Source organism: Nicotiana tabacum, chromosome 16 (assembly GCF_000715075.1).
Source record: "Nicotiana tabacum cultivar K326 chromosome 16, ASM71507v2, whole genome shotgun sequence".
Taxonomy (NCBI): Eukaryota; Viridiplantae; Streptophyta; class Magnoliopsida; order Solanales; family Solanaceae; genus Nicotiana; species Nicotiana tabacum.
In genome coordinates, this window is record NC_134095.1 from 169,901,013 (window position 1) to 169,928,287 (window position 27,275).

The 27,275-nt window shown below is 36.3% G+C and overlaps 2 protein-coding genes across 8 annotated transcripts; both read left to right on the forward strand.

Moving 5' to 3' along the window:
* Positions 1 to 4,835: 4,835 nt before the first annotated feature.
* Positions 4,836 to 17,204, forward strand: LOC107777926 (folylpolyglutamate synthase). Of its 3 annotated transcripts, XR_012700418.1 has the most exons (17): positions 4,836 to 5,172; positions 6,224 to 6,429; positions 6,815 to 6,880; positions 8,194 to 8,303; positions 8,899 to 8,959; positions 9,497 to 9,580; positions 10,905 to 10,961; positions 11,122 to 11,182; positions 11,659 to 11,705; positions 11,850 to 11,927; positions 13,162 to 13,320; positions 13,776 to 14,105; positions 14,245 to 14,323; positions 14,793 to 14,948; positions 15,204 to 15,349; positions 15,454 to 15,644; positions 16,577 to 17,204. XR_012700418.1 is itself a non-coding variant. In XM_075233633.1 (16 exons), exons 1-16 carry the CDS (start codon positions 5,013 to 5,015, stop codon positions 16,634 to 16,636), a joined length of 1,905 nt encoding a protein of 634 aa, XP_075089734.1. In that variant the 5' UTR covers positions 4,841 to 5,012; the 3' UTR covers positions 16,637 to 17,204. The 3 variants fall into 3 exon arrangements, 1 of the variants encoding a protein (XP_075089734.1); XM_075233633.1 differs by lacking the exon at positions 15,204 to 15,349 and having other exon boundaries at positions 4,841 to 5,172; XR_012700419.1 differs by lacking the exons at positions 14,245 to 14,323; positions 15,204 to 15,349 and having other exon boundaries at positions 4,843 to 5,172.
* On the forward strand, positions 16,929 to 26,301 carry LOC107777923 (DNA-(apurinic or apyrimidinic site) endonuclease, chloroplastic-like). 5 transcript variants are annotated; one of them, XM_075233634.1, is made up of 12 exons: positions 16,929 to 17,066; positions 18,358 to 18,511; positions 18,587 to 18,669; positions 20,018 to 20,097; positions 20,237 to 20,494; positions 20,593 to 20,918; positions 21,828 to 21,935; positions 22,189 to 22,326; positions 22,417 to 22,464; positions 22,831 to 22,911; positions 25,135 to 25,294; positions 25,870 to 26,301. In XM_075233634.1, the coding sequence occupies exons 2-12, from the start codon at positions 18,419 to 18,421 to the stop codon at positions 25,989 to 25,991; spliced, it is 1,497 nt and encodes a 498-aa protein (XP_075089735.1). In that variant the 5' UTR covers positions 16,929 to 17,066; positions 18,358 to 18,418; the 3' UTR covers positions 25,992 to 26,301. The 5 variants fall into 5 exon arrangements, 4 of the variants coding, with proteins under 4 accessions (XP_075089735.1, XP_016453579.2, XP_075089736.1 ...); XM_016598093.2 differs by lacking the exon at positions 16,929 to 17,066 and adding an exon at positions 18,171 to 18,274; XR_012700420.1 differs by lacking the exons at positions 16,929 to 17,066; positions 25,870 to 26,301 and adding an exon at positions 18,171 to 18,274 and having other exon boundaries at positions 22,417 to 22,520; positions 25,135 to 25,203.
* Positions 26,302 to 27,275: the final 974 nt, after the last annotated feature.

The window sequence follows — 27,275 nt, forward strand, 5'->3', positions numbered from 1 at the left end:
AGCCCCACTTTCCTAGTGACTAAGCTACAAAAAGGCTTTCTTAATGCCACCTATTCTATGGTTTTAAGAGTCACATTTTCATAAAGCTTTGGCTGCCACGTTATGGGAGCGTGAGGTTTAATCTTATCCAAATATATTCTCTAATTAATTAGATAATGTCCCGTTATCCGATGATTAATCAATTACCCATAAAATTGAGAATTATTACCACTTACTTAAAATATTACTCACTTTTCACATTCCTTATACACCTTACTATCATGACCATGTGGTACCTTGTATGGTACTAGTCCATAAATACTGGGTATTTTAGCTCGGGCCATATTTTTTTTCCAAAATGGCAAACCTCGACGAAATTCATTTCCTTCGATCTGCTTACCCTATCACCTTCACGAATTTACTCATCACTTGTTTGAAATAGCATAATACTTATAGTCTCACTATAATCTCATTCCCGAACTTACGTCGATTAACTTAGGACAAAATTTTATCGTACGAAAATGCGGGATGTAACATCTCATTTTCGAGCTTCCCTTAATTTATTTATGGCGTGTTTTCATGCACGAAAATATAGGGTGTAACGTTTGTGTCACGACCTAAACCGAAGGGCCGCGACAGGCACCCGGTGCCTTATTCAACCGAGTACCAATGCAACATATCTTTCTTATCATATTATCATGAGTAAATGAGCCAGAAAACACGTCATGAGATAACAAGAATAAAACATAAGAGAATACTCAACATATGAAGACCCAACATGATATACAAACTAATATATGTGACATACGGGCCTATAAGGCCGACATGACCATTAGTAAACTCGAAACATAGGCCGACAAGGCCATACAAGTATCCATACACCTGATATCTGTCTACAAGCCTCTAAGAGTACATAAAATCATAAAGGTCGGGACAGGGCCCCGCCATACCAATCAATATATATCCAAAGCATACTGACCAAATAGGCAACTCCGGAGCAAGTGGAGTGCACCAACACCTTCGCTGAGATGATAGCCTACTAGAAGGACTGTCAAGCTATCAATCGGGACCTACGGGCATGAAACGCAACGTCCCCAGGAAAAATGGACGTCAGTACGAATAAAGTATCGAGTATGTTAGGCAGGAAAGCATAAACAAGAACAGTAATGTAAAGAGAGAGATAGAGGAGATACAACCTGTAACATCAGAGTGCCTCTGGGGGTTACTGATATGAAATGCATAATACATATATATACATAAACTTTTTAAAACATTCGCCTCTGTGGGCATCATCATCATCATATCGTACCCGGCCTCAAAGAGGACTCGGTAAAAGCGTACCCGACCATCATAAGGTTCGGTAGAATCGTACCCGGCCACGTGGAGCTCGGTAAACCAACTGATCAGTGGTTGCACAATAGGTGTCGTACCCGGCCGACTATAGCGCGACTCGGTAGAGTAAAATAGATACATATATATAATGCATGTCCAACTCATGGAATCACCTTCTAAACCTTTTGGAGTGACTTAAGAGCACTATGGACATCCATACCCTCAATATGAACCTTAGTAGGATTCAAGAATCATACACACTTGCTTAGAATAATTTTATAAGGAAAGAACAACATGGACAACCTTAGTTTCTAGGAGTAGATCCGTTATGAATTAGCGTACCGTTTATGTTCATGTCACTTTAGATCATGCCAAAATAAAGAAGTAAGTGACTTAACATACCTTAAACCCGTTGAGTCCCTAATCCCTTCCAATCAACTCTTCAAACAAGTCAACTCAATCTATCATAGTATAAGGAGATTCAAAATCAGTGCTGAGCAAAGGCTAAGTCTATAACTTAAGCTAGTAGCTCGTTTACGTAAATTTGGGCAGCATCTCCCTTGTAACAAGGGCCTCCTCCAATACCATATACCAACAACAATTACCAGATCAATCCATCAATACATAATTATCAATATCAAGACACCATATAACAACAATAAGTCACAACTACATTACGACGAGCGGCAAGCTCCGATTGGAATCCGTATACCCCTTATCAATCCTTATAGACTTCTTACTTCAACATAAAAGTATCATTAACATGATAATGAAGTCATTAATCAATGATTCCATCATTATACCATATATTTATAACAACGAAAATAATCCACAACTTCAACTATCCCCAACTAGCAACTTTATTCACTAGTTCATGTCTAGCCCATCCATTTAACTTAATCAATATCAAGATAACCTTAGGCACAAGCAAGAACACAATATACATACCTCCTACAGTAACTTCAAGCCAAAATCCAAGTTATATTCATTTTACAACAACCCTTAATAGCAATACAACACCATAGAAGTGACTTAAGCTAGTCCAAGTATTATCTTGTAGTTTATCATCCTAATAACTTAATCAACATATAAGCAAGATTAAGCACAATTAGTAGGCTGTTATACTCACCTTAGACAGCAGCAGCAACTTGGAATTTCATCCAAATACAGCCCACAACAATCCTCAATGAGAACACTACCTCAAAGAGGTGTTGTTCTTCACTAGAACTAAGTTTTGATGTTGAAATATGGTGTAATCACTTTAGAATCACTTCAAACCCTTGTGGTATATGTTTAGGAGGGTTAGGCGAAGTTTGGGGACGAATTTTATCTGAAAAATGAGCAAAAATAGGCGTTCAAATCGTTTATAAATTGAAGTAGGTCAACCACTGCCTAAGTGGGTCCCATTTGGAGCTGCTTGCGCGGTCTCGCGAAAACGCGAATATCTCTCTACTCCGATGTCGTATTGACGAAGGTTTAATGCGTTAGAAACTAGACTCGTAGACCTTCAATTTGGTAGGTAGACCACCCCATTATTCCAAGTATATTTGGAGAAATTCTCAGATACATTTGACCTAAATTTCAACAAATTTATGAATGTAACTTGTGATGACCTTTGCCAACTCTTGTTCCACAACTTGCTTGCCTTCAAAATGTAGAAAATGAATATCATACGAATAAAATAACTCATAGAATAACCTCCTTATCATGTTAATAACCCTAGTCTCACCGCAAAGTACATGTTATAACATTCGAAACTTGTCGACTTTCGACGAAACTTATTTTCTTCAATTGGTTTAGCTTCTAAGATTTCCAACCCTCTTGGTACTCGTTATTCATGATCTTAAATATTTGTAACCTCCAAGGTAACATGATTAACTTACTTTATTTGCTTCCAAATATAATCTCATTTCCGAGCTTACATCAATGACTTACGACGTACTCTCACGTATGAAAACTTGGGGTGTAACAGTTTGTCTCCTTCTTAACCATCTTATACCAATCCCTGTTCATCCTCTTTTCTTCCTTGTCAATGCTCTCCAATAACTTCAAATATACCATTTTCTTGGTTTCTAGTTTTTCTTGGACCTCTCTATTCCACCATTAGTCCCCTTAGTGACCACCCGAGTATCTTCGAGACTATGCCTAATACCTCTCTAAAAGCCGCCCTAATACAATTGTGGTCCATATAATACTCGTGTCCCCATCACTCCTCCAAGCCCCCATAGCCAGAAGCTTAACCCCAAATCATGAGGGTTGTCCTTAGTCAAGGCTCCCTTGATCTTATGATGACCATACACAACCGTCTTCCTCGTGATCTCAAGGTCCATGAGCCTATGTTGGATCATAAGGTTCTCACACAGGATGATCTCTTAATCCGTGCAAAGATTTTTATTGGACTTCCTGAGGAGTAGATAATCAATATGGGTCTTTGGCCACCAAACTTTGGAAAGTGACCAAGTGATCCACCTTATTCGGAAACTCGAGTTAGTTATCACCAAATCGAACGCTTCAGCAAAATCCAACAGTGAAGTTCCTTCTCCGTTTCTATCTCCAAAACTAAAGCCGCAATGCGCATCATCATAAACCCAAACCTCGTCCCAATGGGGCAAGATTCAAAATTATCCTTATATTAGTTATGCTACGGGCCAATGCAAAATGAATAAATAGGTACGGATAAATTTAAAATCAAATGGACAATAAAGTTGCTCAACTTTAAATGTAAAAATTGCACGAAACGCTCAATTTGGTGCCGCCATTTAACCCGTACCCACTTTTTAATTTTTTTAAAACTTGTACCCACTGTTTAAACAACTTCAGGCCTTTTCTTCTTCTTCTTCTTCTTCTTCTTCTTCTTCTTCTTCTTCTTCTTCTTCTTCTTCTTCTTCTTCTTCTTCTTCTTCTTCTTCTTCTTCTTCTTCGGATAACAATAATTTTATATGGTATTTGTGAATATATTTTAAGGCAGTTTATGATGTTTTATAGTGGTGAGCTATTGTGACGCTTTATTTTTTACAATTGCTTAGGGTTTTTTCATTTTCTTTTTCTTAATTGCAAAATGAGTTCGTTAGATTTATTGTTGTATTGACAAATTGATGATTGATGTTTGTTCTTGATGATATTTGAATGTTATGTTTCAAATTTGAGCTCATTTAGAGTATATTTATGTATTAAATCGTATATTGGATTATTAAAATTCGAAGAACAAATTTTTGTTTCTGGGCATATTGCACTTAAGACCTTTTCGCCTTAAGTGCACATGAAGTGTAGTTTTTCACTTGAGACTTATTGACCTTAAGCGTAAGAAAATATTTGTTGCACTTCCGACCTTTTAACCTTAAGTGCATTTGAAGTGTAATTTTTTATTTCAAACTTATTGGTCTTAAGCGCATAAAATCATTGGTTGTACTTGAGGCCTATTTGGTTTTAAGTACATCTCAAATATAATTTTTCACTTCAAATTATTTTTTTAAATTTAGATCCGATAGTGATTATAGGTTGGATTGTGACCTCCAAAATAAGGTATAGATGCAAAATCAAACAGGTACGGATAAATTTAAAACTTTTTCCCCTTTTATAATTTTTTTTTTCACGTAGTATTTCGCATCTTCTCTTTGGTCATCTACAATTCTACACCACCATAGCTTCAGAATTTCCTCAATGTCATAGGGATTTAATCACTGAAAAATAAATAACCCCAAATGATATTATTGTACAACAATCTTTATTTTGGTCAAGAAATTATGGGTCATTCTAAAATTAATGCTAGCAGAAGAGACCATTTCCTCAGTGGATTAAATACTTGGATGGGTCCAAATTCACCTTCTAGTGCACACACTGATGGTGTAAAAAAGCTTCAAGGTACAATTTTTCTTCGCCCCCTTTATTACCTTTTTGCATCAAATTAGTTTTACAACAATTATTAAACTAGTTGAGATCGATTATATATTGATTTTGCTTTATTTGGATTCGTTTCGTCATAAACTGACTAGTTTTAAGCTCGTTATCGTCCCCTTTATTTGGACTAGGGGCGTAGCTAAGTTCAGGCAAGGGGTTTAATTGAATTCCCTTAGTCAAAAAATTACTGTATAAATAGCGGGGAAAAAAGTAATTTTGTTGAAGAGGAGCATTGGCATAACTGGTAAAGCTGCTGCCATGTGACCTGGTTCGAGCCGTGGAAACAGCCTCTTGAAAAAAAGCAGGGTGAGACTGCGTACAATAGACTCTTGTGGTCCGGCCCTTCCCCGTACCCCGCGCATAGTGTGAGTTTAGTGCACCGGGCTGCCCTTTAAATAGCGGGGAAAAAACTAGTTTTGTTGGTTATATATAAAATGTTTAATCCCCTTAACAATTCCGGGTAGTGGCACAAGGGGTACAAAAGTTGCTTTAGGTCATAGGTTTAAATCCTAGATGTGACATTTTAGTATCTTTTTGAATCGTCACTGGTTATATGCTACATACTTTGCTTCTAAAACATTTAGTTAGTGGGTATGATAAACTATGAAGGTCCAAGAGTTGAAATGATGTAAACATCCTTTCTTGAAAGTTAGTTGGAAGTATGGACAATTTCTTGGTTGCTTTGAATTGCCATTTGACATTTTTTTTTTGACTTTGGTTGTCAAGCTGAGTCGCGTCTTACTTTAAGTAAACAGTGTGTCTTTCATTTTTTAGAAAGGAACCATCTTTAGCGCTTTTAATATTTGCATTTGGATTGTGATTGTTCTCGGGGTCGCAAATTTTCGTATTTGCTGAATGTATAAACAATTGTTAGCTGTACAATTGGGTTATGTCAATCACTGGATATGCCTTTTACTTAAACTCTTCTTAGGATGATATTAGTTAAGAATTAGTAGTTTCTTCACTGCAGTGGAGAAGAATTTAAAGCTAATATTTTGGTTTTATGTCCCTGAAGGACTCAGATATAAGAATATGTCATCTCAGATTGTGGGAAAGTTCAGTCAAAATAATCAAGATATCTCACAAGAGTTCCAGCTTCCATCCGCATATGAATCTGCCATGGACGCTCTTTCGACTCTCATTACTCAGAAAAAAAGAAATGGCATACCAGCCATTAGTGGTCAAAACCAGAAACTGGACAGAATGTTGAGGTACATTAAGGTAGTGCCATTTCTACCTTAGACTGTTTCGCCTTTAAGAGTTGCGTGATAAATGTGCATCTTGGTGGTACCGGTCTTGCCTATCTGCTTATGCCACAAACTAATTGAAATTGGTGTTATCGGTGTAACTTTTGTTTGCTGTTTCCAGAATGTGCAGTATAGTCATAGTGATCTTATAATTAATTAACGGAGTGATTATAAGTCGAAACATTCTAGCAATGAATTTGTAATCTATTGAAAAGAAAGAGAAATGAAAAGTACTGTTGATTATATGATGGCAGTTAGAAGTTTTGAACTTCGTATCTTTCAAATTACAAAAATTTTGGTCTTAAAATATATTTTGAAAAAAACAAAGTGGGCGTGATATATATTGCATTTCTTTGCAGATTTTGGGCTTGGAAGAAAAGATAGCAGGCCTTAAGATTATCCATGTTGCTGGAACTAAAGGAAAGGTATCTGGACCATTTCCGTCATCAAATTAACTGCTTTTTTTAACCTGATATTTTCTGTGACATTTAATGTAAGTCATTCCCGATTGCCTTAATGATTTGATGTGATGATCTCCCTTTAAAATTTGAGAATCAAATATTTTTTTGAATTAAAAGAAAAATGTATGAATTAGAAAGGATAGTCAAGTTTTCTGAAAGAGGTGAGACGAAATTTCATATAAAAGAGTTATCTATTGTTAAATTATAGTTTCATTTTTCGATTACAATCAACCTAACCCCTTCCCCCCTCCCCCCCCCCCCACCACAAACACCCAAACCAAAAACAAAAAAGAAAAGGAAGAAGAAGAAAAAAGGGGTAAAAAGCATGTGCTAGTGGGATGTTAGGATTATCTTTTAATGGTTAATTGGCTATGTTCTTCATAAAAAAAAAAGGTGGATAAGTTATTTTGCATGTGAATACATCTTTATGGTAACTCTGTTGGTTTCCGGGATTTCTACGATATTTACTTTTTCTGTGCACATGATGTGTATTGGACGAACGTTATGCATAGCTAAGTGAATTTGATACTGCTTCTTCAGTATTTTATTTGTCTTCTGATAAGAATTTGAACGTTGGGCTTTACTCAACTCCAAAAGTTAGTCCATGAGGACTCTAACCACCCTCCCCTCTACAGTCCACACGCCAAAAGCTGGATATGTGAAGCTTGAACGATATAACATAGGGGCCCAACATTGCCTAAACCTAGAACAGAGTTGGGTCTGATTGATTGTAAAGAAATAGACATTGGGCTTAACTTAAATCCAAAGTTAATTCCTGAGTTGAGGATTGTCCATGACTGTATAAAGAAACTACAGTCTGTGACCTCAGGGCCTCAACCAATGTGGGGCTCTAACATTTTCTACTAATTGGCTGTAATTGTCCAGCATCTAAGATTCACTTGTAGCTCAGAACAAATGCAGAATGGAAAAGCTTTTCTAAAGAAGTTATGACTTTTCGTGTTCTTTTAATTGGATAATTAATCCCATGTCTTGAAGGGGAGCTTTGGCGTAACCGGTAAAATTGCCGCCATGTGACCAGGAGGTAACGGGTTCGAGCCGTGGAAACAGCCTCTTGCAAAAATGCAGGGTAAAGCCGCGTACGATAGACCTTTGTGGTCCGGCCCTTCCCCGGACCCCGCGCATTGCGGGAGCTTAGTGCACTGGGCTGCCCTTTAATCCCATGTCTTATTTGATTCAATAATTGATATTTTCAAAGAGCAGGAATTCTCTAGTTTCATTTCTTTACTGTGTCTCTTCATTTCCGTAATTCGTTTCAGGGTTCAACATGTGCCTTCTGTGAAGCAATTTTACGGGAGTGCGGTTTCAAAACAGGACTTTTCACTTCTCCTCATTTGATCGATGTTAGAGAAAGATATCGCCTTGATGGGTATGCATTCTTGTTACTTTTGTACATTAGAGCATCTTCAGTGTTAGTGCTACATCAATTGGGGGGGGGGGGGGATTCTGTGTATAGTAAAGTTGGATGAGAAGAAAAGATATGGAAGAAAACTTAATGATGGAAGCGAGTTTCTTCACTTCAAAATGGAATTTTTTTTCAGAGGAATCTGGTGTTGCACTGTGTATCTGGGAGGGTTTCAGTGTTTTCCTTTTCAATGACTTCGATACTTTCTCGTCAACCATGTAGATGACGTTAGGTAACCGATCTAATTTTCCACTCTCATTTCACTTTTCAGAAAGGAGTAAAAAGCCAATGTTTTGCGTGTTCCTATCCCCAGTTTTCCTTTCATCCTACTAACTGCTCCCAATGAGGTTTTTGTAGAACAGAATCAACAGATAGGGAATAACTTAATGCCCTGTTGATTTTAACGTGCTTCTTAGTATATCTTGAAGCACACAAGGCGTCCCTACTCAAATTTCAAGTTGAGTTTCGTTGCTTTTAATAGGTTTTCTTTATGTGATTGATGTCTTTCTTTTATTTGATTGTAGTTAAATTACTGACGAAGATTCTCATTCTTGCTTAGGATGGACATATGCCAGGAAAAATTTCTGCAATACTTTTGGGGTTGTTGGAATCAGCTCAAGGTATTCTTCCATTTCGGTTCTGTGCTGGATAACACGATGCCCCTATCTAATTATGCTAGTGGATTTTCCGACTTACCTTGACTACATCTCAGTTGGTTCTCTTTTACACATTTATGTAGTCTTAAGTAATTTTTCTGGTTTAAAATGAATTTTTTTTTAATTTATGATTCAGCCTCGCAGTGGGATTACACTAGTTACAGCAAACTGGAACTAATCATGTTACTACTGGAGATATCTAAATCTTTTAAATTTTACTGGTTCACTTTTTTAATTGGAATCCTTCATTTGCTATCACTGATCTGACATCTCTCGACTTCATCGTTCTTTGATATATACTGTCTGACATAAGCATACATGATTTACTTTAAGCTCATGATAGCAAATTCTTTTTAGTTTGTTTTAATGGTTTGTATTGGATGAGAGTAAAATATGATTTGGCACATCATCTGAAACTTTTTACTGTTAGTTGAAGTAATCTGCATTTAGTAAAATTTATGATGGTGGATTTTTACTGATTCCAGAAATGTTAATTTGCAGGCAAACGTCTCTGAAGACTTACCTATGCCTCCTCTCTTCCAGTTCCTTACTGTGTTGGCTTTTAAAATTTTTGTGAGCGAGAAGGTAGAGATCTATTCCTTCTATTTTGCTTGATCTGGATATGCCTCACTGCGTGATTTGAAGTTTCATAGCTGTGGTTTGATTTGGATTCTGCTGTTTATCTTCTCTTTTTTAAGATGTGCTTGGAAGTTGTCTACTATTCGAGTCTGGTGGCATTACCATATTCTCATACTGATTGGAAAACCAGCCCTCCAAAAGTCATAGCCATAGGAAAGCCAACCCTTTCAACCAAAAAAAAAAACGGCCATAGGAAACCAGTTCCTGGAACAAAATTACTGAAATGATAAGACTAAGTTATCCGCTGACCTTGACTTCCGGATTGGATATAGTTCCTCAGAAATCTTGACTTTGACAAGGCATTTTATCCTCATCATGTAATGATTACCCTGGCACTGATTAGTGATTACTGTGCTATTTAGAATATACAATTCCTTTTTAACTTTTTCGATGATTTTCATAAACCTTCGTGATAGTGTTAGGGATGACCAAAGTATAAGTTTATATCACAAGTACTTCAAGCTTTGAAATGCTATGGGATTAATCATACAATTGTTTCAATATCTTCAAATTTCTATCTAATTTCATTAGCAAACAGGTTACATACAGGTCTTGGTTCTGTTTGGGACCAAATTGTGCCATTTCTGGCACCTTGTAAATCAAATATGTATAATGATTTTTCTATTACCTCTGTGGTGTTAAAGAACTATTGAATTAAAACTTATAAAAAAGTTGAATAAACTTTTCTTTTTATTGATAAATAATGCTAAATGCTAATGAAGGGGAGAAGACTGGTAGTATCAACAAAATGCTCCATTAATAGCTGCACCTTTTTTCCGGGTAGGGTAGGCTTGGAGTCCAAAGTCCTATTCTTCCCAACCAAATAAATTAGGCTTTACTATGGCAGTTGTCACTGTATGGCCGGGAGGTCACATGTTCAAGCCATCGAAGTAGCCTCTCGCAAAAATGCAAGATAAGACTGCTTACAATAGACCCAATGTGTTCCGGTCCTTGTGAAGAGCCCGTGAATAACGGGAGTTTAGTGGACCAGGCTACCCTTTATTGATGAGTAGTGCTATGGAATTAATTTATACCTAAAAGTCTTAAGCAGGAGAAGAAAAGATTACTCTTTCTTTGATAGGTAAAGAAAACATTCATTAACAAATGTGAGAAAAAATATTGAGTGATTTACTTCTTTTTTAAGTCAGATAGTTGATAACTTTATTCTTAATTGCATCTCAAAGTCTGTAGCCTATGTTTGGTTTTCCCAACAAGAGCAAAACAAGTGAACCTCAACAATTATGTAACAAGACTTACTATACCTTCACAGGTTGATGTTGCCATCATTGAAGTTGGCCTTGGAGGAAAGTTGGATTCTACGAATGTGGTAATGCATCTTATCGTGTATTGATCATGTTGCTCCTACATATAAAATATGCAAGGTAGCATAGACGTTGGAGAAATCTTTTCTGCTCTTTTGTTGGGAAATAATATACTGAGCCTTGGCATTGAAGACCGTGGAATTACTTGATAAAACAATTTTGCAGATTAAGGAACCTGTTGTCTGTGGTATTACTTCTCTGGGTATGGATCACATGGAAACTTTAGGTGCGGCTTTCTCTCCTCTATAGTCGTGTTTTTTACTTTCTATGCAAAGATTTTGTGAGGAATAAGAAAACAGAGACCTGATAAATAAAATAAAGAAGAAATAAGAAAACAAGTAGAAGAGGTTGACACACTTCTATTTTCTTAATCATATCTTCAACATATGTCTTGAGCACGAATCACTTTTTAGTACCATTCTACATTCCACATAGCTTGTATTCATGAGAGACTAATATTATCAAGTATAACTACTTAACTATCTAAATTTTTTAGACGTATCTACAAACGATGTTTTATTCAAACAAATTCATTTGGCACATTCTTTAATTTGGCGGGAGACGGATGCTCCATTAGCTCTTCAATTTGCATCAAGTGTCAAAAAAATTCTTCTTTTTGATGCAAGAACAAAAATCTTATCCGGATGGCTACTAGAAAACCTTTTTGATATGACTTGTTTGTCTGCCAACTATGATGTGTAGGAGATACACTAGGCCAGATTGCTTCTCACAAGGCCGGAATTCTTAAGGTACTTAGTTTTGTGCAATTTCGTAAGTGTATGATAGTTTTTTCTTATAGTGGATTGTTTATGGCAAAGTTCCTGCCCATATCTTGAGCCGCAGTTATATTATGAAGTATTTTCTGAATTGGATTGGTGTTCCTGCTCGTGAAGCCTCAAGTTCCTGCATTCAGTGTGCTGCAACTTTCTGACGCAATGGAAGTTCTTCAAGAAAGGGCCAAAGAGTTGAAGGTAATCTACTGTAACATCATCTCTTGGATTCAAAGACTAGTGACTAATGTTTATTTACCTATAAAATCATGTGCCTGGGATTGCACCCTTTTTGGCTTAACTCAAATAAATTACTTACACATACAGGCAGTTTTTCTTAATGCTATATTTTCTTTACCCATAATCCTGTAATTTGAACTGGTCTAAAATATTTCCATGGACAGAAGAATCATGAGCTGAAAAAGTAACTATAAGTAGAAGTCTGACTTTAAAAAAGCAATTTAAGCATTTACTTTGCATTTGTTTCAAAGTTATAGTTACAATGCCTCCATAAAATCTTGTACACCTATGCCTCCATAACTTGCATCTTGCTTACGTGGCTTCAATTTTTGATTTGGGTGGAGCTTGAGCACATAAGTATTTGAATTAGGAGTTACAGTGGTGTAGAACTTTAAAATCTTGTAGTTGCTATCTTCTTTTAAGCATAATTTCAACAAATTGTGAAATAAAGGATCAAATCGCCAATCCAATAAGCGACTATTCTTAAATGTATTTTTCAAATGATCGTTCTTCTTTTTTCATCAAAATGATAATTTTTATTTTCTGAAAAGATTGTAAAACGACTGTAGCAATAGATTTCTGGCGAAAAAGGTATTACTCCATGAAAAAACTCTATGAAATTACTGGACCAGATAATATAACATTTGTATTCCTTGGCAAAAAGTTTCATTAGTGTTTCTATCGGCACAAGAATTTTGGTTTCCTTGCATGTATACATACTCTACATGGGTATACAAATCAAAAATAGATGTAGAAAACAGACACATATACTCTCAGTAATGATCTTCAAAAGATATTAGTTTGTTGGCCATCATCAAGTAACTACGTTGCATGTGAGTATACTCTAATTATTCACTACTATCCTCTCTGTTTGGATTGGATGCAATATTATATGTATCCGATGGCAAGCAAGTTTCACTTACCTTGAGAGTGTTTCTATTGGTGCCAAAGTTTCATTTTCATGCACATAAATATGCTCTACATGGGCAAACAAATCAAAACTAGATGCAGAAAACAGTCATATAGTCCCTGGAAAGATGTGGATAAGCTATTAGTTTATTGACCATCATCATGTAACCCACTTTATGTAGTTATACCCAAATTTCTGACTACTATCTTTTCTTTCCATGCAAGCACCACTAACTACGGTGTGTGTACTGAGAAATTTCTGACTATTATCTATCCGTCCATGCAGGTTTCGCTGCAAGTTGTCGCACCGCTAAACTTGGAAAAGTTAAATGGAGCAAGGCTAAGCTTGTCTGGTGATCACCAGCTCAGTAATGCTGCCCTTGCTGTATCCCTTTGTAAAAGTTGGCTTAGAAGTACAGGAAACTGGAAAAGGCTGTTTGAAGATGTTGGTACTCTCTTTATTCTTTCCTCTTGTATTAGTCTGTGCATATGGTAATCACTTTTAAATGTCTCAACGGATATTAAAGTTCATGATTTGTTTCCAGTCAGGTGTTAATATTACATAAAGCCTGTCCTGTTGAATTTTATTTGTTTATTATGATAAACTTAACCTTCATTTTGATTATGAAAAATGTGGTTTTTTTATCTATATTGCAATCTAGAAATTACGGGTATTTATGCCCTTCATTAATGAAATTTTATTACCTTATCAAAAAAAAAAGTTTTACTGTATCTCATCTTGCTATCCAATGGAAGGGGATTTCTTTTTTTTTTTTTTGGAGATGGTAACATATGGAAGGGGATTTCATTATTTAATGTGGCTTAAGAAGAAACTTCTTTTACTCTTATGTTCTTTGGCTCTATTATCACACTGCTCGACCTTTTCTTGGCATTAAACAGGCATATGAGAAAGATGGTCTACCAGAGGAATTCCTGAGGGGTCTTTCAGCTGCACGTCTTTCTGGCAGGGGTCAGATTGTTGCTGACCCTCTGATCAACGTATCTGGAGGAAATAAAAGGTTGTCAGGAGATCTTACCTTCTACCTAGATGGAGCTCATAGTCCTGAGAGCATGGATGCTTGTGCGAGATGGTTTTCTGCTTCTGTGGTAGGAAGAAAAGACATGTCACTTTCATCAGTTACCTCAAAAGACAATAAAATGGAGAGAGCCTGGACAAACGGTTACATCAAACCTTGTAATAACAAGGATTCGGACGAAATGCCAAAGCGGGTAAAAGAGCTCTCATATTGATACATGATATTCAGTTCATTTGCATTTGATAAATCTTTATGTTATGTGTTTTTCTTCCTCTACTTCTTGTCTTTGTGGTGTGACATGCTTTATGAATAAGATGGTCTCTCTACTGCAGATTTTGTTATTCAACTGTATGGATGCAAGAGATCCTCAAATTCTTCTTCCTAAGCTTGTCAATACCTGTGCATCATCAGGTAGTGAACAAGATAATCATGCAGCAATCTGTTGTTGTCAACTCGTCATTGATGTTTATCTCTGCAGACTGGGAATTGCATCCATATGGATTCTTCGAGACTAAGAAAAGATGGCACAACTGACTACCATAAATGCTCCTCCTATGTTACAATTATTCTTTATATCATGAACCAAACCTTTGTTCATCGCACACCATAAACGAGTTAAATGATTGATTGGTCGCTCAAAGTTAATTTCTTCTATAGAATCTAAGTTCACAGTAACACTATATTGACTTGCTTGATGTTTACCATCATATGGTGGAATTACGTAGAGTTATAGAATGTGCCCGGACACCTTGTCCGTCTAGTTCAAGGAAAATCACAGAAAATCCTTTGGTGTCTCATTTAAATCTCTTTCTCTTGTTAAATGACAAGGAGGTTTTATTGAAAAGTGATAATTGGGCAATGTGAATGTTTTCTTCTGCAGGTATTTACTTCTCAAAAGCTATTTTTGTGCCAAGCATTTCGGCATATACCAAGGTTACTTCTGCTACCTCTGCTATTCCCTCATATATCCCTGGAAAGGATTTGTCGTGGCAGTTTAACCTTCAGAGAATTTGGGAGAAAATCATTCATGGCAAAGGTAACTTCTGCCTGTTCCTTGGTAACTGGCTTCTCTTACTTTTTTTCTCTTAAATCTTATATAGCCTGCTTTTCCCTAGAGCAAGATTATCGTCTGTCTTGAATAGCTGACTAAAGCAGAGTGCATCTGAAACATATCCCTAAAAAGAAGGCTCCGCTTAAGTTTGATAAAGAGACTTTTGATGTAACAGGTTCTGTTAATTTTGTTACTTCGATCTTTTGGTTGTCTTCGCTCAAATAGGTTTCTAATCTGCAGTAGCTGTTGCCTAAGCAGTGTATAGCAGCCTCATGTGAAATTCAATAACGAGAGGCGTGAGAACTCCAAATTTAATCTTAGGGCATTGTCACTGAAGTAAGAAATATATGTTTGGAAGTGATCAACCTTTCCAACTTGACACCATGGTTTGTTTCTTGGTTTAGTATCCTCCTGAATGTTTGCTTATAGCTTTCAAAACTTTGCAGTGCTTATCCATGTAGAACCTCATATATCTTCCTGTCTAATGCAGATGTTCTTGATCAGAATCTCAAGATAAACGCCTCAGTAGGCGTACCACCCCATGAATTTCTTTATAAAGAGGCTTCTCATTGTGGTCCAGAAGATGGATATTTTGCTTGTAGTGCGGTTTTTCCTTCATTACCATTGACCATAAATTGGTTGAGGGATTGTGTTAGAGAAAACCCTTCCCTTAGACTTCAGGTACATAGTACTGCTGGAATATCACATACATTATTACTGTTTCTGACATACATGATAAACCTACTTGCATTAGACTTCAGAGGTTTTCATATATCCTATTAATAGATGACATCATAAGTTTATTTGCAAGTGAAGATGCTAGAGTTTCAGTTGACAGAGATGAATGCTTTATCTCGATTTGCCTTGAGATAACTCGAAAAAATCGTCCTACAACTAGACCTATGTGAAACATGACGAGTGACAACCAACTCGATCATAAATGTCACCTACGGCTCCGAATGGAAGATAATGTCATGCTTATGCCGGTTATTACTTACTCCACATGTTATTTTACTATGTACTTCCCATAGATGAAACCTAGGACATTGATTTTCCTGATGAGTATTTGTGGTAGTGAAGATGATATTTCATCTAAGTTGCGCGGACTCTTCGATTTTGGTGCCGTTCCCGTCCCGATACGAGACAGGGACGGGAGCGGGATACGTCCCGGATAGGGTCAACTGACTTCGGACACTTTGACCGGAGTCCATCGACAAATTTGGGAGAAAATTTGAGATTTTAATTTCTCAAAATCAAAAATAAAACAGATTTAGGAGAATGAAAGAATAATGTCCATCTTGGAGAATGAAAGATTGAATTCTACAATAGTCATGTAAGTTTTTGACAGAATATCTCTCAAATTAACAATATTTTTATAGCTATATTTTTTATTAGCCGAATCCCCGCACCCGTATCCATATCCGGATCCGCACCCCGAAGCTTAAAATTTAGATTTGCCGAATCCGATACTCAGATCCGTCCCCGTATCGGATACCCGCACCCGAGTCCGAGCAACTTAGTATTTCATCACAAATGCACACTTCTTGGAGCTGGAACAATCAAATTTGTGACACCACCTTGATAGCTAAAGCATTATATACTTCTTATTCCAGGTTCTTGTCACTGGTTCATTGCATCTTGTTGGCGATGTATTGAAGCTACTAAGGAGGTAATGTAAAATTTCCTTCCCCAAGTGGTTGGGGGGTAGTTGATGGAGACTGGAGAGTGTGATATCGTCGGAACATTTTTCGGAGTTTCTCATGCGACGCCAAGGTAGTTGATGGAGAGTGATATCCTTGGAATGTTTTTGAGAGTTTCTCATGCGACGCAACCCAGTATTCTTTTCCTAGAAATTGAATTTTGCGCCATTATATTGTCATTGTTATAGTTTTATTTTCATGTTCACTAATTATGCAGACAATATTCTATCTTTAAATTGGGAGATTGGGCAGCCCGGTGCATTAAGCTCCCGTTATGCGCGGGGTCCAGGGAAGGGCAGGACTACAGGGGTCTATTGTATGCAGCCTTACCCTACATTTCTGCAAGAGGCTATTTCCACGGCTTGAACCCGTTACCTCCTTTGAAATCCTTCTATCCATGAAGGTGCTATTTCCTAGTTATAAATGGTATTGTTTGAGTATAAGATGACTTATTTTGTTATAGCAGGTTTGATTGAGAACATTACAACTGTTTCCTCACTTTTGCTTTTACCTGTAACGATAGTTTTTGGGTCATCTTGCACATACCTCGATTATTTAATATGTGTATTTGTTATCTTCCACTAGCATTGGTATCGAATAACTCTATCCATAAAACTTAGACAAATAGGAAGAAATCAACCGGCGTTTTTGTCTCCATAAAACTGTGGAGACTCAGGCAAGTGTTCTGTATTTTCATGATTAGAAGTTACTATTCTTATCAAAATATTCACTATAAATATCTAAATTCTAGTATGAGAAAAATATATTGACTAAAAAATTAAGATTGAAAAAGAAATATCCAATGACTGAGGGTGGCATTTGTTTAAAAAACATATGAAATTATTTGTGGACTATTTTTCATTATTTGCAAAAGTGGATCTTTTCCCTAGCGACGTTTTGTAATTTTTTCCACTTTGCAAACAGATAAATATAATTAAACCGTTCTACTACCTAGTTAAAAAACATATAGAGGTGTAAAATATATTAATTCTTTTCCTGAAAAAGAAAAAAAATATGTTGACCCAATAACTAGGTAAAATTTTTTGGAAAAATGCAATTGTATAGTCGTTCTTAAAATAATAAAGGAAAAATTATATATTCTTTATGCATTTTTATATTTTTGTATGTTATATACAGAAAATATATAAATTTTATACACTTTTGCTATCTAATAAATTTCGGCCGCATGCTAAAAGGGATCTTAGCCCAATAATTACACTATTTGACATAACTTATCTTTCCAAAAATGAAGTTATTAACAATCTCTAAAGAACATGTATGTTTCTTATTTAATACTATAAAAACAACATTTTCATCCGCCTTTGCGCTTAGGCAAGTTGGCCAAATTTTCATTTATCTGTTTCAGGAACTGGACCCGAGCAGCACGAGGCTCGTGGATAGGACATCTCTACACCTCTTGTTATGATTTTTGGGTGAGGCTTCACATGTACCCATGTCATGCCAACACCCCCCACCCCCACCCCCCCACCCCCCACCCCCACCCATAAAAAACTCCACTAACTCTTCTTTTACCTCCTTCATATAATAATTCTTACTATCAATGTTACAATATCTCAAATTAGGCCTATATAATTACATTAATCCCCACAGGTATTAATTATATTATCACTTCTGTTTTGTCTTTCAATTGTTTTCTTTATTTTTTCCCCTAATGACTGTTACTTTTTTCTCAGTGTTGGAGTGATTTTAAGGAAACCCAAGTTTCAAGTTTTGGCTTGTGTGAATTTTACGATAATGGGGTCTAAAAAAAGACCCTTTTTAACTTCATCAGCTATTGCAAAGTCAAATGAACCAATGGGTGTTGCAGCAGAAAAGGGTGTTTCAAAGGTTGAATCTTTTTGACAAATTAATTTTTAGTAGGAAAAATTAGTTTTTTATTTGAATTTTTGTTGTTAAATGTAGGAAAATGTTGACAAGGAGATTCTTGTGGAGGATATGGAAACAGTAGAGAAAATGACAGTTCCACAGCTCAGAGTGAAACTTAGGTATGTGCTCAATGTTTCTTGTGACGTTGTTTGACTGGCAGAGTGTAGAAAGAAAGAAAGGCTGACTTTTGAAACTTGTGGTCTAAAATAAGTCGTAGTTATTTGTATAAAAAAGTATCGTTCTTTTTGGGACATACTAAAAATAGTATTATCAGAGTTGAAAAGCGCAAAAAAGTTCTAAGGTCTGTTGGGCCTTTAAGCGCAAGGCACAAATAAAGTGTGGGCTTTAACGAAGAAAGGCGCAAATGGAGAAAAATAATAAATATGTATGTATAATCCAAGACTAATATCTATAAGCAACAACAACACCAAACCCATTGTAATCCCACAAGTATGTACGCAGACCTTACCCCTACCTGAGTAGGTAGAGAGGCAAACTAATATCTATAAGCATGAATACCAAATATATGGACAAAGAAATTGAAGAAAATTTACGATAACGTGAAATATCAATTGTTTAGTATCACCTCTTAAGGATTACGCTCGTTGGCAAGGAAAGTTATGCCTTCTGTATTGCTTCTTGTCATGATTTCCCTTGCTAGATATAGGGAAACTATATGTGTGACAAGAATGTGTATATGAAAAAGTTTTTCTAATTGCTTCTTGGTCATAATTTCCCGTGCTACATATATAGAAACTATATGTGTGTGAATGATTATCTGACAGCCATAACAAGTCTATACTTGTGGAGAAGTTTTTCCTTAAGCTGCAAATACTTAAAATTATCCAGGGATTGAAGGTAATAGCTGTTGTAGCGGCATTCAGGGTTTGGTGGCGTGGAATTGACTTGGCTTCGCCAAAAAGCCTCATCTTTAAAAGCTTCGAAGCTTCCAAGTTTACTTGTTTCATGTTATGGTTATAGAGAATAACTCGGTGGATAAGCTTCCGTGCTCTCAACCTGGTTTGGATCATTTAACGGCCACATTCTTTACAATCATAAGCTCGATCACGAGGGTCCAAATCAGGGTTTCTTAAAACATGACTGTGAGGATTCATATAGCTTTGCTAACTTGCCTGGAATTGAGGCTTAGTTGTTGTATTGTTGTTGTTGTTGTAGTGAATGCTTAAAATTATCCTTAGAAGTTTGAAAAAGATGTGCTGCCGTAGTAGAGCTAAAAGGTTTTGACCCTTGGTTGGAGCCACTAAGCAATTGGCTTGTAGCATTGTACCATTCAGCCCTAAGTGATTCCACTGGAACTTGAACTAGTTGGTCTAAAACCTCTGTTCTGATGACATTCCACTTCAGAAATGATTTGTGTTGGAAAAGTTTACACAATGTGTCATGTTGTATTTTGCAGCAGCTTTCACTTTGATCCTGTGACATGAAAGCCAGTTTTCTGTCTTTTAGGAGTCTTGGGATTCCTTCCAGAGGTACTAAACAAGAGCTTGTTACTTCTTTGAAGACATTCCTCGACAGCAAACTTAATGGTACTCTTTTCTAAAAATTAATTTCTTTAATTTGGAAACTGACGTAAGTCATTTATCTAGGTGATTGTTATTATTCTGTGAACTCCAAAATCCAAAATATAGCAGAAAGATACTTTTAACCCGTAACTTTCTGCTATAGATGCAGGCAATGGATCTGTGGCACAGGAGGATCAAGTATCGTCTGAGAAGAGTCTAGGAGTAGTCGATAACACTTCAAAAAGGAAGGCTAGAAAAGTGTCAAGTAACCAAAGAGATGTTGCTGCATCAGAGGTTTCTAGTACTAGGAAGACGAAAAAACGAGTGAAAGAAGACAACACCAAGGATACAAGTGCTGACATTATTGTTAAACAAGCTGAAATTACCCTAGGGCTCTCCGCTGAATCTAATGACATCAAAGGTGCTTCGGTGTTTTCTGTCTGGTTATTTTGCACCTTGCCTTACAGTACATCTTTGCTTTGCTTTGTCAGTGTATTAAATGATGAATAATTTTGATAGGCAAGAAGACTGTACGAGCAAAGAGAAAAGTTTCATCATTGACCGCTTCGGCACACATTGGAGTTTCTGAGGGCGTGGATATTTCTGTAAATCAAGATGAACCTTGGACTATTTTCGCTCACAAGAAGCCCAAAGATGGGTGGATTGTATACAATCCTAAAACAATGAGGCCAGCTCCTCTTTCTAAGGATACAAAACATGTTAAGTTATTGTCATGGAATGTCAATGGTTTGAGGGCTCTATTGAAGTTAAAGAATCTTTTGATACAGCAGCTTGCCGATAGAGAAGATTTTGATGTTCTATGCTTACAGGAAACTAAACTACAGGCGAGCTCTCATTTTATCTTTTTTCTGCTTGTAGGAATCGACTTGATATTGTAATAGATATTATCTAAATAAGTTGCACAATATATCAGTCGATTATCTAACTCGTCAACCTTACAATGTAGTGAGATCCTTGTAAACATAACTTAGGATGCAGGTGATGCTTCACCTTATAAATGTATGGTCTTTATTTGCACAACAACAGAAATTGTATGAAATGGAAGCATTGGTCAATGCCTTCAAGGCAGATATGTCTCATTATGTTTTTTCTCTTAATTTTAACTCGATGAAAGGAACTCTGTGTCTTTTACTAGTTATATGTGTGTGTATGGATACACAAATGCCGTTAGCTTGGAATGCTTGGGGATGGAAATGAGGGAATATCTAAAATACTTGGATTTAATCAGATACAACTTGAAGATTTTGTAGGTTATTTGATCAAGGGTTGAGGAAGACCTTATAAGAACTCGTCAATTTATGTTGACAATGGTTTTTTATCAACCATATCCACTTTTTGTTCAAATTCTTGGTAATCAATATTCTCACACAAACGTGCACATACATATTCATGAGTGTGTGTGTGCGCGCGTGCGTGCGTGTGTATTCTCAGGTTCCTTAAGTCTACTTGCTTCCTAGTTGATACGATTCTTCAAATTTAAGGCTCACTGTCTTTTCAGAATCTAGAGACTGCAACATAAACTGGACTTCTCTTTTATGATTTTGTTCCTGTTAAACTAAGTTCTACAAACTTTAGTTGTTGGTGTACCTTGAAATATATGGAATATTACGTGCTAATGCAATAATTCCCGTACACTGTGGAGATTACTACGTGACTAGTAGAGACTTTGTTCCTTCATACAACAAAATCTTTGTGCTGTCTTAGCTAATTTAATTTCTGATTCTTGGAAGCAGGATAAAGATGTTGAAGCAATCAAAGAAAGTCTCAGTGGCTATGAGAATAGCTTTTGGACATGCAGTGTCGCTAAGCTTGGGTATTCCGGTACTGCAATCATCTCTAGGGTATGAACCTTTTTCCCTTCCCTCTTTTTTTCTTCTCTTTTTTTAAATAATTTTTTTTTCCTGTTTTCTTGATTGGGAGTAGCAGATTTGCTTCTTTATGTAGGCCCTCTGTGGGGTGCCATACTTTGGTCTCTGAGAATTTTTCTTATAGAGGAGGAGGAGGAAGAAGATTGAGGCTCTATGTGTTCTTTCCTTGATTGTTTTTGGTTTCTTTGGTTATAATCAATATTCTTCTGCTTTCCTCTTTTGACAGATCAAGCCACTTTCTGTCAGATATGGTCTCGGTATACCTGATCATGATACTGAAGGACGACTTGTCACGGTGGAATTTGATAACTTCTATTTACTGTGTGGATATGTTCCAAATTCTGGCGATGGACTACGGCGATTGGTAGTCCGTTACATCTTATATATCTTCTTTGCATTTGTTATATTATGCATTTCCTTTTACGGACATGACTAACAAGATGTACTTTGCCAGACGTACAGAATTACAGAGTGGGATCCTTCTCTTGGCAATTACATGAAAGTGAGTGTTGCTTTCTTTAGTGACATCTTATGCACCATATATTTATTTGTCTACAGGTACATCCTTTTCGAGGTTAAGTTCTTTTAGATTTTCATTTTTGAATAGGCATCTTGAATTTCATGAATTTAAAATCTTCAAGACATTTAACCTTCATTCATTAGGTCCAGCCAGGTATACTTCCACTTTTGTCTAGAAGTCCTAGTTGTTCTTACTTTGCTGCTATTTTTTCAAAGTCATCCAAATTCTTGGATTTTCTTCCCCTATTTTTTTTTGGGTGTATCTTGTTTATTCTGTTCCAGGCATTACTACTTGGGGTTTTTAACCCGTAATCTGCAGAACATTTTTAATTCTTCTGTGGCTTTGCAGGAGCTAGAAAAGTCAAAACCTGTTGTTTTGACTGGTGATCTGAATTGTGCGCACGAGGAGATAGATATTTATAATCCTGCTGTAAGTATTTTTACCGTCACGTCTTAACATGTATATGATGCAAAAGCAGTTTATGCTATGTGAATCATAGTGTATATTCCAGAAAAGAGAAGAAAGAGCAGTCAGTGGTAGCATGTGTCTTTTTTCTTTATATCTAATTTGTCGTTTTGTAATCTTCCTTTAGATGAACCTGGTTGTTCTACTATATAATTTACGCGAAACATGAAGTAGAGTTGCCGTGTTCTCCTTCTCTTTCATATTATGGTAATTTTAATGGTCTCTAGCTGCTTGAGATCCTCTTCCAAATCTGTTTTCTAGTTCCTCTTCCAGTGAATCTTCAATAGCCCTCACTACTACTTACTGACCATACAGATGCATTCACCTTCTGTAATGTTGGAGACATCTATAAGTTACAGGTCTAAGTAAGTTTATGTCGGACTTGGGGAGGTGTAAGAACAGATTGAGCATTATTACTTTTTATAGGGGTCAAATGTTCGCGAAAGATTTTAAGTATTTGCACTTGTATGCACATACGTTACGGAAAGTACTAGAATAAGAAGAAACCAAATAGACAGCAGCATCAGTAAAGCTACATGGCGTTTAGTGACTCTTGATATTATAGTTGTAAGAGAAGATACAAAATAACATCAATAATGCCCCCAAGAAAACAAAATGAAAGCTAAAACTAATCAATCATTAGCAGATTGAAATGATACTACAATTTAAGGTACTACAGTTTAAGATGATTTTTTTAGCATCTGTTTTTTTTTTTTTTTGAAATTGGTAACATTTTTGTATTAAATATAAACATGACTACACTAATTCAGTGTAGCCATCCATAATTACAAAAGGGAGTACAAAGAGAGACAAACTAAGTCTCTGTAAAGCTCATAAGAGGTCTAAAACATCAAAAATACATTCACTCTCTTCTAAGCACTCGTGTTTACACCAAAAATAAAAGAGCGTAAGGCAGCTCATTTTCAACTTTTGTATTGTACTATGTGTATCTTCAAAACATCTTAGATTTCTTTCTTTCCAAATTGTCCACCATATACATGCAGGGACAATCTTCCATCTCTCCTTCTGGCCAGACTGCATTCCATCTCTTTTCCAACTTGTTAGAACTTCCCTGATTCTCCCTGGCATAACCCATTGAATCCCCCTCAGGTTGATGAATATCTTCCTTAGACTCTTAGCATCTGGCTTTAAGAATAGCATTGGAATTAAAATGAAGGAAATTTTATGCAATTACAATATACAGGTCAATATATTCTTTGAAAGCTAATAGGCATAGAAAGTGTTCGAAATATCTACTGGAGGGAAATAATTGTCTATTTTATGAAAAAAAGATGAAGCATGGAAAAGTAAAAGCACCAATAACCTCTGATTTGTGATTCCAAAATTAAACTTTTAGCAGGAAATATTCTACAAGCAAGTGGTGAATTGCTTGATAGTGTCAATAGAATGTTCCTACGACCAAAAAAAAAAATAGTTGTCACATTTTGCTTTGTTATAGTCAAAAAAATAATTAGTTGTCACATTTTGCTTTGTTATAGTCAAAAAAATAATTAGTTGTCACATTTTGCTTTGTTATAGTCAAACTGAGTGGTCACTGATTGCACGTTAAATGTGTTCTTTCGTGATTTTAATATGCAACTTATAGTCCTCCTTGGTGTATTTTCTGAATTCCTAAAAGAATGAACACTTCTGCTCGAAAGTAGGTTACATGACCTTAGGTAACCGAAGAGTGAACTAAATTAAAACTAAGGGAGTATTAATTTTGCAAGTATTTCCAGTTGTCATCTTTTGCACTTTAAAAATAAGGACTAAGGAACCTTGATGGAGCAGCTAATTGTAAGTTGTATGGGGCTCTTCTTGCTCCTCTTTTAACTGGCATCTAAAAGCGATGCACTACAAATAGAGACAAACTGCTTGAAACATAAAAGATCAAAACTTGGCAACTGCTTGTCCCTGTGTTCAAATCTATAAGCCTGACCTAGCACCATGGAAACTTATTCGGTTCTCTTCATCTACTAGGAAAGTTCTTGCGTTTGTTAAAGAATCACAATAAAATGTTGGAAAATATCATTGCTAATAGCAGAATGGTTACTTTGCAACTTAAGGCGTGATATTTGCTTGTGGATTTTACATTGTCTTCAGTTATTAGTTTAACTTACCAAAGTTACTTGCGGTTTAGTTTTGATATCATTCTAATTCGTCGTTCTGATTTTTTCCTGTGCTTAGGGAAATAAAAGAAGTGCAGGATTTACTGAAGAAGAGAGACAGTCCTTTGAAACAAACTTTTTAAACAAGGGGTTCGTAGATACATTCAGGAAGCAGCATCCTGGTGTCGTTGGTTATACTTACTGGGGTTACCGCCATGGTGGACGTAAAACTAATAAAGGTATTTGAACATTTATTCTATTATGGTGCTATGTAACTTGGTCCTCTGCTTCCTTGGGCCGTTCCTATTATAACAAATTAAGAAACCAGAAATATACCTCAGTTTTTGCTCAATATACTCTTCTCCATAGCCCCTAAAATTAGATATTTTTGCGTATCTCATTTTGTGTTTTACTGTCTAGTGAAATGAGAACATTGCTCATTTGATAGCGTGATTGTGAAAGTTATACTCTTTCCCACCTAGGTAAGAGGAGTTTGAACCCCTTACATCAATCTGCAATTTAGAAGAGCACTTGACTAGGTATTTGGGTCGTGATAATAGTTGTATTTTTGCTTTTTACATATCGATCTGCTTAAACTACTCGTCGGACATTCTATTCCTCCAATCTCTTGCTACATGGTGGACTTCCGTATTTGTCACTCCTTGACAAGATAATTCCAACATCACATTTTTGTTCAATATCATTTCCAATTAAGGGTGTCGTTTCAGGTTGTTTGGTGTATGATTTACTCTCTATGATCTTTTTTTTATGACCTTTTTTGCATCTTTTTTCCATCTGGGGTACAAAATTTCAGGATGGCGACTCGACTACTTCCTTGTCTCAGAACGCATTGCTGACAACGTGCACGACTCCTACATTCTGCCAGATGTAGATGGCAGTGATCACAGTCCCATTGGCCTTATCCTGAAGCTGTAGGTTCCGACCATCGTTTTTGCTGATTCCAACATCTTGATGTTTTTCTGAAGATGGGACCATAACAAAAAACGCGACGAGAATATTCTCAAGAGGCTATGTTGAGTAGATATTTTGCAGTTAAGGATTTGACATACAAATGGTAAATCCTGATTTTTGAAGTGGCATACAAGATCCTGGAGGGGCACTGAGTAAAAATGTTGGATGACCATATTGTGTCATGTAATCATGTCCAACCCTTTTTTTTTGGTTTAACCATATTGTACCTGGAATAGGTTAACCCGACTAATTCAGATTTGCATCGTAGAAAGCCTACTATGTTGGTTTATCGCATCATGTTTCATCCGGTGCAAGGAACCACTGGCCTGAGTAACTTGGATTCGCTCTCTAGAAAGCCCACTTTAGGGGATTTTAGTGTTCCGTACCAAAGAGGGTTCCATCTCTAGGACTCAAACCCGAGGCTTTTGGTTAAGGGCAGAGAAACTCTAACCATTCTACCGCATCCATAGCGTACTTAAACCAAAAGTTACAATCATTGGCAGTATTTTACACAACAAATTAAAGATGGATATTGTCAAAATAGAAGTTGTGTTGAAATAGGAGGAAGCTAGAAGAAGCAGAATGGAACATTAAACATTTCATATCCAAATATAATTTCTAGCGCTATTTATTGCCGACTATACCATTATTACAATTTTACATTTCCTATAAAAGTAAAACTTCATTGCTTACAAATCCAAAAGCGTGGCTTAGTAGCCTATGAATTGGTGGACAGCAATGTGGTCAAATTCTATCTATAAATGAGACTTATGAATTTTCAATCGTAATATGTAAATACGACTTATAACCCGCAATTGGTAAATGCGACTTTTAAATTGACTTATAACCCGCAATTGGTAAATGCGACTTATAAATTGCAAACCGAAAATGCGACTTACAAATCGCAATAAATCGACACACCTAGTTGAAAGACTCTCATTCTTATTTATAATGGGAAGATTTTTGACAAACGCGAGTGCAATTAGTAAATGCAACTTATAAATCGCAATTGATAAATGATTTAGAATTTTGTAATTGCGACTTATAAATCGCAATTGTAACTGCAACTTATAAATCGCAATTGTAACTGCGACTTATAAATCGCAATTGTAACTACGACTTGTCAATCGCAATTGGTAAATGCGACTTATAAATCACGAGGCTGTTGGCATAAATTCTATAATTGCACCATTTTGTTTTGATTATTTTTTGTTATTGCTTGCTTAAATGCCTTCAAGTATTAGCAGC